Source organism: Apiospora phragmitis, assembly GCF_038363925.1.
Source record: "Apiospora phragmitis strain CBS 135458 chromosome Unknown utg000007l:1.0-2108841.0:1.0-2111359.0, whole genome shotgun sequence".
Classification (NCBI taxonomy): Eukaryota; Fungi; Ascomycota; class Sordariomycetes; order Amphisphaeriales; family Apiosporaceae; genus Apiospora; species Apiospora phragmitis.
The window spans coordinates 987,439-999,875 of NW_027117405.1; the positions used below are offsets into that span (position 1 = coordinate 987,439).

A 12,437-nucleotide genomic window follows, 5' to 3' on the forward strand; every position below is an offset into this window, starting at 1 on the left:
CAGATTCTCAAATAATGCAGCCGAAGCTGTGAGGACTAATTGCATCTCGTCTTGAACAAATGTAGTTTGTCATTTATTCAGCGGAATCATTTGATCTCACACCTACCAGAGAGGGCAACTTCTTAAACAAAGCAATTGGGACAGAAACTGATAGTATACTCTATTCAACCACGAAAACTCCGCTCTTAAAGATTCAGGAAACCAAATGGATTTTCAAAGGACTTAGGCTAACAGTAATTACACTATAGAAATCAGCTAGTCATATTCCCTTTCACAAGTCAGGAAGTAGCTACGAAACGCCCTATAACTTCAGAAGAAATCCCAGCCTAACTAAGATGTCCCCTTCCCCCTCATTCTATCACTTGGGGCATCCGGTAGTGATGGTGGTGTAGTGAGTCGGGGTCGGGCACTCCGGGCATGGTTCCGGGCACGGCGTAGTGACAACCTGGGTCGGCGTGGTCGGGCAGCAGTCGGTCTTGCAGGGAACCTTGATCGTCGTCTCCGCGATAAACAGCGGGCAGAAGACGGGCTTTGTGCGTGGGGGGCACTCGAGTCTCTCGCAGCCGCCGACTGTGGTGCGGTTGTGCTCGCGTGTCAGCATATGTATGATTGAGAGGCATCATAGCAGCAACTTGCTGAGGTAATCATATTCCAAAAAGCCGTCGTGGAAGGTTGTTTGAGCTTGAGTGTAGGGGTGGGGGGAAGGGGGCATGACGTACTGCGAGTGGTGTAGGCTGTGGCCGTGTAGCAGCTGTGGGTTACGGCGGCATGCCGGCTCGTCGTCGTGCAAGAGGCCGGGATGGTCTGGGTGGGCTTGGCACCCGCATCCTCCGCGTAGCTGTGGTACCCGAGTTATGAGTGTCTCAAACTTGGAGAGTAAACCGGAAGGTGGAAAGGGCTTACGTAAAGGCGGAGCCGAGGAGGAACGAAAGGATGATAGTGAAGGTACGCATGTTGATGGAATGTCTTGGCGGTAAGTAATAGTAAATATGATGTAGATCTTGTTGAGGAGGAGTTGCTGTAGATTGATCTGGTATGCAAACTGATGATCGAAGTCTTGGCAGTCGCTTGCCTGCTCTTTATACTGATTTACTTGCGCTGATGTTACACGCATCGCAGTCAGACAAAGGGTAAAAGATCGACAACGACGCCACAGGGATACAATACGAGCAACACCGTCAGCAAGCCACGCGGCGGTGGAAACGGCCTCTGGCGTGTTTGTTTGCTCATGGGGTTCGCGAGCGTCCCGAGAATGCCGTGCAAATGACGTGGAGGCCTTACATTCCCAGCGCTGTGTGGCTGCTTATGAGGCGACGGGCTAGCGGGCAGGCATTCCATATCCCAGCGGGCAGGGCGCGGGTGGTTTGTAATGAACTTCCCAGGCGTACTTGCTTCTTACCATGAATAATAAGTTCAGGTAGGGCTTGTGGCGCCATGGGATGCCGGATCGCAGAATGAAGCCGTCTTGTTGCTAGCATGGCTAGCTGAACCTAGTGATAAGCTGACACTTACCACATCTTCGGGTCGTAGGATTTCCAGATCCGAAACTGCATAAAAGCAAGATGCATTTTTTGGTGTCCTACCTTATTGTTTACAGTCAGCTTAGTAGAGTAAGATCAAGAGGCCGCATGTTCATCTCCCCACCGTCCTGTTTTTCTGGATCGCTTGCCCCTATTTGGCCGCTGAGCGCCTTAGCAGTGAGGGTTTTGGAATATCCCTGTACCTCCACACAAAGACATCAGTGGTTACTAGAAGTCTCATATCATACTGCTTGTCTTCTATACCACAATTTCTACGACTCCTGACCGAGTCAGTTCTCAAGGTACAGCTGATGAGAACCACCGTTTGTGCCGCCTCAGCCGTTGGCGTCACTGGCGCAGGTTCGGTTTTGACCGCCTTATATGACGCACTGCCCCAAAGAACGCTACCAGCGGTCAAGTTGAAAGCTTATAGTAACTACTAGGGAGACGAGGAGGACAAGTAATTACCCCGTGCACCTCTTAAACATCACGACGGTAGTCCACTCCAAACACCGTCACTGTTGAAGGTATGGGTGACGAATGATCAGGTTTACCCCATTATCTACATCCTTCTTTGGGTCTCACTCTATCTATGATTTCTTTCGAGGCCTATGTAAACTAGTATCCGTTATTCCCTTTTAATACACTCATATACCCTCAGGTTCAACTCTGTTTATTGTATCCTTACAAGCCTGGAATGATTCTTTATAGCTCAAAGATGGCTGTTGAATATTTGAAACACGACCTATTAAATGCGTGTGCATCTTATTCTGAGGAGCAGGAGCGTCTTGCAATGTGTAGGGACATCTGCTGAGACATCATATCGTACAAGTAGTAACTCGATTCTTCCCACCGTTTCTACCCCCCCCCCCACCCAACCCCTAGACTTTGGATACAATAGCCGACTTGCTATCCCAGCCATGATGGTGCACATACCACGACGTCTTCACCTTGATCTGATGGAGTTCGTGTTGCCCCACCGCCTCCGAGCTGTTGTTGTTGTTGTCCGCGTGCAAGCAGCTCGCGGACACCGCGGACAGCGACTCGGGGCCGGTCAGCTTCATCGCGCCGGCATGGCCTCGGCTACCGCCGATGCCGCCATCCCTCGGTCGGAAGAGCGGCCGCAGCACCGGCACGCAGCCGAGCGCGATGCCCATGGCCGGCTCCACGAAGGCGACGAGCATCAGCGGCAGTGCGTTGTAGGTCGAGTCGGACGGGTCGTAGGACGCGATCATGCTGATGTAGACGGCGCCGGCGATGCAGGTGCTGTTCCTCCCGAGAAAGGGGCGAAGAGTCAGTCAGACAGACACTCAAGCAGTTCTCCCAGTGAACAGATGATCGTGGTGAAGGGCAGATGGATGCGGCATGCAATGGGACGGACTTACAGAAACCCGAGGCTAAAGGTTACGACCAGAAAGACTTTGATGCTCCGTTCTAGTTGTAGCTTCCATACGTAAGGGATAGGAAGTACGAGTGTGACCACGCTGGTGGCAATGCTGATGCAGGCATTAGCGGTCCATAGAGCAGGGTAGTCCCCACACGTGCCATCTTGAATTGTCTTGTCCCAGTAGTAGGCCACAGGTCGGCAGACAGACATGGACCCCACTATCATGATGGTGGAGCTGAGATATCTGCGGTTAGCATTATACCAGCGTAAAGTGGCGTCCTCCATGTAAACCTACCAGAAGGCGGTTACTAGTATCGTGATCTTGGCGACAACGACGAAAGGCCGCATGGTGAAGATCTTGGTGTACAGTGTCAAGATGGCGGCCTTGGTCAGGGTAAGGTTGAAGCACCACAGGATCTGCATGGCGAGTAGGTACTGTGGTTGTCGCCCAAGTCAGCAAAAGGAAAGAACCTGATGACAGCAGAGCCCTTGTCTAACCTTGGTGAGCAGTTCGGATGGTGGGAGAACCTCAAACCGGTTCGCGATCTCGTCGACATGATAGCCCATGCCCCCAATAACCACGGCTGCAAAATACAGTTAGTAATAGCGGTCGAGGGTCGCGGGCCAGGCCATCGGTGATTCGGGGAGCAGAGTACGGACCCAAGATACACACGACCTGATAGGCCATGAGAACTATACATGAAACAACCATGAGGACATCGTCGGACCCGAGTTTTCTGTCAGCAACATGGCGGGCGAGGAGGCGTAGTCCCACCGCCACCGTCGCCATCATGGTGAAGAGCACCGACAAGATGACGAAGAGGTACTGCGGGCCAGTCTCGACGGGAAATAGGAAGGCCATTGTTCGGTCGATGCTGCTGCTGCTGCTGCTCTAGCGAGGAGGCGATGTGATACGAAGAGCCTCGTTAGGCCTCATGAGTAATAGCGAAGGTCTGTTTGGGTAACCAGGCGAACCATGTGATGTATGTAGCAGCCCAGGGCAGGACGACCAGGAGGGCATCGTCCCATGTCTGCCTATTTAACAGCCAAGTTCCAACGACAAGGACCCGCCCTACATTTCACGTGGCCGGCCGAGCGAGGCGCATCATCTGCGGACCTGTCGCCAATCCCAACCCGGTTTCTGGCACAAGGTTGCAGCGGCAGCTACTGCACGGTCGGAGCGTAGCCCCCACCTGTTCGGCGTAATCGGTGTGCATGCGCAGCCATTACTTGCGGGATGCTGGTGTTCGAGGAAGCACGTTTTACATACCCATCTGGGTAGTGCTTCTACCCTATGACATGGCCCACCACTCGGCCGTGAATCCTGACTTAATCGTGGTATATACGCTCGGCTATAGGCGGGGACTGGGTATATTGAGTGTTACGACTGCCGTGGGTAACAGGGGAAACGAGTCAGCGCAAGATGCCAGTCTGTACATACGTGTAGCGCTGATAGGAATTGAATCTATCTCCAGTTATCTCCCCTCGCAGTCCACCAACAGGGGTGGACAAGGTTTTGCGGATGTCTGTGCGTGCCTGGTTGAAAAGATGCAGCTCCCCACCCCCAGGCAGTGATGGCGTGCGAGCGTGTCACCGCCCCCTCGGGTGTGGATGTCTGTCCCAATAGGCCGGCCAATCAGCACTACACGGCGGGGACTATACCGACAGATCAGGAATGATAGCCGAAGACTTACCTTGCTTGCTGCCCTTTGACTCTTCGATTATCGATCACTACCGGCAGGAAATCTGGCTCGGATTGACTTCTTCTCGCAGACACCACTGGTACCGCAATCATCATGAGGACCATCAACATCAACATCAACACCAATAAGACGACATTCTGTGCCCACGCTCGAGCGCTTTGTCGACATGGTCCCAGATAGCAAACTCACTGACCTTCTGGTACACGGCCCCGTACCTGGTCAAGGCATTACCAGCAGGCACAAAGCGTCGAAATTATTCTCCGGGATCGTAGATAATGCTTCTTGATGCATCGATGGGGAACACCCACTCTGATCGGACCAACGCATGTGATTCACGACACAACAGAGAGATTCAAAAGAGGAGACGAGACTGAAGTCCCTGAGCCTCACCTAGAGCACCAAAAGCTGGGGAAGGTAAGTAATGAGGTCCGTCCTCACGAAGAGGAACCGTGGCTTCCGATCATTGTCGTCGACTGGGACATATCCTGGTGGGTTCGGTATTGCTTTTCTTTGTAAGCCGAAAATTACATGCATGTAAGAATTATTATTAGCCAATGTTTCGAAGCACTTGAAACCGATCAAACATGCATAATCTTACTTTCTTTTCAAAGCTTGATTTCATTATCCAGCACGGTGGAGAAATTGTGAAACATATCGTCCTCTAAGCGGGTACTCAAGGATACGAACACAAAATTGATGAGGGGAAACGACGGGACACATAGAGACTACGAGAAGAGGCACGTCTGGCAAGTATGGGCATCAAAGAATTCCTTTTCTTTTCTCAGGTTATCCATGCCGGAGTTGGCGGCGCAATATCCATGTAGAGAGGGCAAACAGACCAACGACTAGCCGACCTTGCCTCATATAAGTTCGTGCAAAAACAACAGCCTCCTCCATGGCCGATAAGCTGACTTCATCTCCATATCCGGTATCTCATGATGTTCGCTCCTGTCAAGTAGGTACCCGCCGGTAATACAAACGCAAGTCGATTTAAACCTCGTGGCCTTGGTTGTCGGCGTCGTCGGCCTCGGCCTTCTCGGCGTCGTTCTCTTCAGCGGCCTCTCTCTCCAGCTTGCGCTTCTTGGCAGCGCGACGGCGCCGGCTTATCTTGACCGGGGGGGCGGGATCGGCAGCCGATTTATCGTCACCGCCGGGGATGTCGTCGCCCTCCTTGGCGGTGATCTTGTTATTCTTCAACTCGAAGCCGAGGGGCTCGATAATGGTCTTGATCTTGCGAGGCCTGCGCAAGTTAGCTTGATAGTTCAATATTTCGAGGCCACTTTGACTCCTCCAGTATTAGGGTACTAAGAAATGGTAGGAGAGATAAAGAAACACTTCGGGCATCGTAGGGTTGGCAAGAACCAAATAAAGACGAGGGGGAAAAGGTACTTACACATTGCTGGGGACAGCGATTCCCAAGAAGGGAGCCAGGGCCTTGGTGTTCAGCTCAAAACCACCAGAGGTGCTCATCGCGTAGCACAATGCTTTGAGGTCACTGACCTGGGGGCCTGTGGTCTGCTTGGTTCCGGCCATTCTTGCGTTGCGTTAAGTATGGATGTGAGTTGGTGATGAACCAAAGTCTAAGCGGAACTGTGTAGGTTTCCGTTGAGAGTTTTGAGTAAACGAGGCTAGATTTTGGGCTGACTTTGGGTCGTGGAAGGTTTGGTTTGTGGAACCAAGGGGTGTGGTAGTGATGGGGTGGAAGTTCTTGTCAGGCACAGAAGAATCAGGGTTTGACGAGACTGAAGAAAAAGAAACAAGAGAGTAAGTAATGGAGGCGTGGGGTTTGCGGTTTCGGCAATGCCCTAGTATCCCACGCATCTGTTCCGTAAAAATTATCGTGAGGTTGTCTGTTGCCTGGTCGGATTTGGCCGCTCCCTTTTGGGGAATTATGACATCGTCAAGTATAAGCACTTGACAAAGATAACAAGGCCGCATCGCGATCCGGAAGCCCTGAAACCTGATCCACGGCTGGGCCAGCCCCCAATGCGCGAACTATCGATACTATAAAAACTAACACTCCCGCAGCCATCGTACCGGGATTTAAGCAAGGCTTGTTTGACTACATGAACCTGCTCATCAATAGGTACGTACCACAATTGATATCCCTCCATGAGAGTGAAGAGGTTTGTATGTCTATCACACGATGCGTGCTCGAGCAAGTCCATGCAGAATGCAGCGTCGACCAGCAATAACCAAAGCCGTTTGTCCTTCAGGAAGGTAAGCAGACACAACAGTACCACGGCCTTAAAATGACTTGTCTTTGATGAGCCAGGAACTGAAGACGGCAACTGGTTCTTCCTCGGGGGTGTATTCCATGGTACTCTGATGCATCAATGTTTAACTTGAACAGACGTGTGACAAAGGCCCAATGGAAGTTCCATTGCGGACATATCCTTCCATCATGATCTACCCATAGTTGACATGCTCCATGGTCTCGACGGATATCCTACCATCATGTTGACTGCCCTCTGAAATATTAGACTTGCAGTTTCCACTGGTTCAACACCCACCGGCTTCAAGTAGCTTGATTTCTGAGGACTTGAATGGCTATATATACCTGCTCTCTCTCCCCCTCCTCATTGTTTCCTGTACTTGCCTTTCTCATCCATCCTTCAGCATCAAGCCTCCAACCTCCAACATCTAACATCCAATCTCCAATCTCCAGACAAACATAAATACCTACTTACGCAACACAATTCACCATGCGTTTCACCATCGCTTCTCTCCTTGCTCTGGCGCCCTTGGTGGCCCAGGCTTCGCCTGTGCCCGTACAGCGGTCGGTAGACGCGCTCATGGGCAACCAGACGGGACGCGCGATAATGAACGACCCCTTCGAAGACTACAAGGGCAACATTTTCTGGATCTATTCCGACCTCACCGTCCCGGACGGTAAAATCAGAGGCATTCGGATCCTAGGTGTATGACCCCCTTGCCCCTATCTGCGCAGTACGCAGTATACTTCGAACGCTGGGTAAGTGCTAATATGTCGGTGTGATAGTCCAACCATGTCGGGGTATGTTTGCGATCATTTCCGTCGATGCCCATTATCTCCCTCTCTTTCTAGGAGAAATGAAGTGATAGGGGATAGGAGAAAGACCACAGGTAACTGACTGACCTCTTAACAGTGCGACGGTGCTAGAGCTGCCATAGCATGGCTCAATACGAACGACCTCTCCGGCAAAGGGCACCGAGGCGTGCGATGGTTCGCGCCCGGTGTTGGACCCCAGGCGCCGCCCCGAGCTATGGAAATCAAGACCAACAAGGTCCAGTTCAGTAAGTTCACATTCCCCACAACCAGCCTTCGGAATATAAGACAGGACTAATGCCACGAACTCGCAGCGCTCTACGAGACCCGTGGTCCATGGGAAATTCTCGACACTTGGAACGAATCCAACGGCCGCTGCGTGCCCGACACCTCCGGCAAGTATGACTGCGGCAAGCCAAAAGGCCTCTCGGTCTTCAAGTGCGTTGGCTGGGCCCCTCCCTATAATCTGGAGGGCATGAACTAGAGCCTCATCAAGACGTGTGAACGGCCTGGGCCAGGACAGTGGCTGGTGGATCGGCTGGTAGAGGCTCAGACGTCCACTTTCCGGAACGGGGCAAGGGGGATCTGAAGGAATCACAGACTGCAATGCCAGGTCAACCCCGTCACGTCTGAGCCACGAATTCGCGGAGGGAACTGGGAACGGAGTGTGTTGCGCCTTCGAGCAGGGATCTCCTGCCTAGTTCCCGACCTCTTTCATTTCAATTTCCTTCTACCAAGATACCTAATAATTAATACACAAACACCCCAAAAATATCTTGAGTGCGTCTACATGTGATATGGCCTCATTAGTCTAAGCTATGGCAAATTCCAGAACAAACTTGATCCCGTAGGGAAGATGCCGGATCGTACGCCTTTCCTGGCGCCTTGTTGCCGGGGCCAGACCAGATGATACACGATACCAAACGATGAAGTGAAGGGTGGGTTGCAAAGGGCCGAACCGATTACATGCTTCCGCCATCAGCATCGACCCCCCGGTCAATTGACGTCAATGACCTTGCGCCGGCGACTGTGGGTTACAACGGTCGTTCGCTTCCGACTTTCACGGCCTGGTATTCGACATGGTCATTCGCCCGGGGATAAGACTCCGGCCGGGGATAAGGCTCCGTTTTCTGGTTATGCATCATGTCACGATGGGCCAGCAACTTCATGGCCCCCACGAACCCCAGATCGCCCATGATGGCCCAGGACCAAGCAGTTCGAACACGGCAGCATGGGGAAAGCGAAACTCATAGAAAAGTAGTAGAATGGCATATCTGTATTGGGTATCTGGACAATGCACAATCTGTCATCTCGGTTCGTAACCAGCGGCTTCCTCGTGTGGCCATGAGCACCCTGCGCCGCCCCCTCGATGCGCGTTATCCTCCTAATCAACCATATTATCAAACCCCTAATGGTGCCTATCTTTCGATTGACCCAACCAATCGATCCTAACAGCTATCTACACGCCTTCTTGCTGGGTTTTGAGCCATGGGTGCCCCCCAATGCGAGGGGCGGCCAACAATGACGACGATGCAGACACTGGGTATGTCCCGTGGTGTACTGTTGTCAAAGCGCAGCGCGCACAGTGGGGAGGAGAGGGAGAGAGGACCCTCCGTGTAGCGCACTCAACTCCGCATGATGTCGCGGTCCCAGCCGATGCTCTTTACGCAGCTGTCGCAGACGAAGTTGTTGATGTCCAGGTTCTCGTGGTGGTAGTAGGGGCAGTCGCTCCGGACAGCGAACCGCTGCTTCCGGGCCGTCGGGCAGCTGATCTCGAACTGCTGCTGGTGGGTGATGGACCGGCAGCCCTGGCAGACGCGGCGGAGCGCTTTGGAAGGGCACATGGTCTTTGATGATGTCTCGGCTTCTCGTCTATGTCTTCTTCTTCTTCTCTTGGCGCCCTGCTGTGATATAGACGACTTGAGTAGGCAGGAGTTAATAAAGGCAAGCTAAAAGGGTGCCGGATTCAATCTATGGTGGTACGGGTGAATAGTGTTCTGCAACTAGAGTGCGTGTCTCTTCAAGGCACGCCGAAGTTGAAAAGGAGTGTGATGGCTCTCATGGAAATGCCCAACGACATTAGATGGCGTTTACAATTGGGGCAAGATGCGGAAATGAAGGCGTGCGCTCGCTTCTCCGGCGTCGGGAAGCTGCTTTATGTATGATGAGTTGTGGTATTGGCGTTGGTCTTGGTGGTGATACTGGGTGGCTGATACGTTTCGCTGTATGTCTGATGAACACAACTGAAGGGGATAGAGGGCTTGGGTGCAACAGCAAGAGGGCAAGTTCATTCGTATATATACCTAGATCTATGAATATATGGATACGGAGGTCAACTCCGCCCAAAACCCCCCACGAAACACCGGTCGGGATCTGACCTTGATGCCCGTCTGTGTCTGGAGTTTTCTTCGCTCTTCGAAAAAGCTGGGGACGATGACCAGCGTTGGGGGTCGATGGCAGGATAGCTGGGGCATATTTATGGGTCCAGTCTGGAGAGACAGCTCCGGCCTGCTCGCTGTCGTGGGACCTGGCTCGACGGTTTTGATCCGGCTTCCCATCGAGATCTATTCACCGTCGCGGGAGCTGTACCACCAAGAACTTGGCTTGTCAGTCTGTCGCATAAAGATCAAATGAGCAACTGTTCTGCATGAAGCCGTGACGCTCAGGCGCTGGAAAACCGTCCTCCAATTCCTTATCTCACTGATCTTCAACCTTTTTCTCTGGAGCCGAACACTGGAGACTGACATCACTGGGCATTTTAGGGGTCCGCTCCACTCCCCGGAAGCTCCTCCTTGATCGTGGGTATACGGGGAATCATCGTCAGAATCCACGGACTTTTTTGCGTCTTTGAATTAGTTATTTCCGAATTCTAATTCCCGACAGTGCATACATATCAGACTACAGGCTAATCGGTGTATATATCGCGCAGAAATTTGAATGGATAGGGCGGCGGCGGCAGAGGCAAGGCAGAGCAAAAGACGTTGACAACAAACTGACTTGACTGTGACGCTGCTATCCTCTGGTAGCAGTGCCCATGTCCATAGTTGCGGCTGATGCACGCCAATAGAACACACTGCATTGGTTAGGTTACCCAACAGCTCGTTCGAGTAACATGTGACAACTTGCTTGATCGATTCGCAGCACCCGACAATGTGAGAGAAGAGCCGCTGAAGATGCCCGGCCACGGCGGCCACGGGATCATAAACGGTGTTTAACCTTTATATAGGCATACGGAATTTTGATGATGGTGTAACGTATGAGCCAAGGGAGCCAAGGCCTCAATAGTGGCATCGGAGGAATATGATAGCTTGCTTGCCCGCCTAACTCACGAATCTAGGTTACATAAGTCCATCGACTCTGTGACAGGTAAACTAGCGGAGAAACTCACGGCCGCAAAGTTTATTTACAGTACTAGCGACAAAAATGTGTGCGGTGAAGAATGGCGTTGACTGCCCGCGCATCAACATGAAGACAACCGGAAGTACGGCATTCCCAAGTGTTTACTTGTACACGCATATCGCGTGCGAGTCATGGCCCTCGAAGGAGCGCTGGCAGATAAACTTATGTTGCTTCGTCACCCAGCGGGCCCGGCTGCCCCGAATCTCACCTTGCGCCTTCTTTGGGTTGGATAACCTCAGCATGCGGCCTCATTCGCCAAGGACGGCCAGGACGGCCAGGAATAGCGGGCCAACGACGACGATCAAGCTCGAACTCAGAAACGCTGGGCATCCTGGCACATCCCGAGAGAGAACGCGAGACAAGCAACAGGCGGGAGATATCGGTCGCACCACTTTTCTTTTCCTTTCAGCTGCTAGGCAGCCTAGGTTAACCTAGTGGCTACAGGTACTGTCTTGCCAAACGGCCTAGAACAAGATCCCTCTCTATGAGCCTAGGTATTACAGTTTGATAAATCAAGTGAAGCTGTCCCGTCCCTTCATTGCATCGCACCTATTCATTTGGCAGTTGGTGGCACCTGTAACATGGGGTATGTTGCACCAACGACGGGGTCATCCAGTGCTTTGCGGCAGTGCACTGTTCAGCTGCTGCATGGTGGCGGGCTTGACGGATGCTTCTTTTATGCATTGTCGCGTGGAAGCTGTAATACCAAACCAATATTCAGCCTCTGTTGAACAACAATGCTGTCTGGTGAATACCCTCGGATCGGCTCTCTCGCTCTCTCGCTAGGAGTTGCAAGGCTCTCCGACCTTGGAGGCATAGTACATATTAAGGAGCTCATGATTTAGATAGTTCAAATGTGTAGGAGTGGTAGGTGTCCCGTGTGGATACATGTATACACGTCTCAAGCATGTCGAGAGTTCTCTCATCAGTCCCTGCAGCTGTCCTTTCCCGTTCCAGGACGGGTCCCTGCACTTACGAATCATAGCGGTACCGAAGGTGGAACTCGAGCGCAATGGATTTCTATTTTCATTATGGAACCCCCCCCACCCCCCCTTTGGCCCCTTGGGGTTAATAAAGGGCTCTGAAGATATGTAGAGGCGTAAGCGGCTTAGGAGCAAGGGTCATCATCATTCATTTGCCGTTGGCTGCGAATTTGCGAAGCACGGTACCTGTGAGTAGTAAGCGCTCGGCACGGCGCATCCGAGTTCACCAGGCAGAAGGCCAGCTCGCCAGTTGCCAGGTTCTTGCGCATTACATGTTTGACGATGGGAGCCAACTAATAGCCTTTGTTGGACACTAGCAGTACTGCGCCACCCTTCTGTTTCGCATTTGATAGGTGCTGGCACTCGGGCTGGTGTGTTCAGCAGAGCTGGAGGCCCTAGAAAGAGAGGCAGAGCTGA

At 52.3% G+C, this 12,437-nt stretch overlaps 5 protein-coding genes across 5 annotated transcripts; 2 read left to right on the forward strand and 3 right to left on the reverse strand.

Moving 5' to 3' along the window:
- Positions 1–358: 358 nt before the first annotated feature.
- PG994_007263 (uncharacterized protein) lies at positions 359–953 on the reverse strand (the record flags this gene model as incomplete). Its single annotated transcript, XM_066858672.1, has 3 exons — positions 359–570; positions 720–838; positions 904–953. The coding sequence occupies 3 exons, from the start codon at positions 951–953 to the stop codon at positions 359–361; spliced, it is 381 nt and encodes a 126-aa protein (XP_066715614.1).
- Positions 954–2,401: 1,448 nt separating this feature from the next.
- On the reverse strand, positions 2,402–3,769 carry PG994_007264 (uncharacterized protein; the record flags this gene model as incomplete). The annotated part of the gene is made up of 5 exons (XM_066858673.1): positions 2,402–2,786; positions 2,906–3,142; positions 3,203–3,342; positions 3,406–3,491; positions 3,568–3,769. The coding sequence occupies 5 exons, from the start codon at positions 3,767–3,769 to the stop codon at positions 2,402–2,404; spliced, it is 1,050 nt and encodes a 349-aa protein (XP_066715615.1).
- Positions 3,770–5,600: 1,831 nt separating this feature from the next.
- Positions 5,601–6,143, reverse strand: PG994_007265 (uncharacterized protein; the record flags this gene model as incomplete). The annotated part of the gene is made up of 2 exons (XM_066858674.1): positions 5,601–5,850; positions 6,004–6,143. 2 exons carry the CDS (start codon positions 6,141–6,143, stop codon positions 5,601–5,603), a joined length of 390 nt encoding a protein of 129 aa, XP_066715616.1.
- Positions 6,144–7,315: 1,172 nt separating this feature from the next.
- Positions 7,316–8,122, forward strand: PG994_007266 (uncharacterized protein; the record flags this gene model as incomplete). Its single annotated transcript, XM_066858675.1, has 4 exons — positions 7,316–7,502; positions 7,568–7,584; positions 7,739–7,886; positions 7,953–8,122. 4 exons carry the CDS (start codon positions 7,316–7,318, stop codon positions 8,120–8,122), a joined length of 522 nt encoding a protein of 173 aa, XP_066715617.1.
- A 1,018-nt stretch (positions 8,123–9,140) lies between these two features.
- Positions 9,141–9,491, forward strand: PG994_007267 (uncharacterized protein; the record flags this gene model as incomplete). The annotated part of the gene is made up of 1 exon (XM_066858676.1): positions 9,141–9,491. One exon carries the CDS (start codon positions 9,141–9,143, stop codon positions 9,489–9,491), a length of 351 nt encoding a protein of 116 aa, XP_066715618.1.
- Between the last annotated feature and the right edge of the window lie 2,946 nt (positions 9,492–12,437).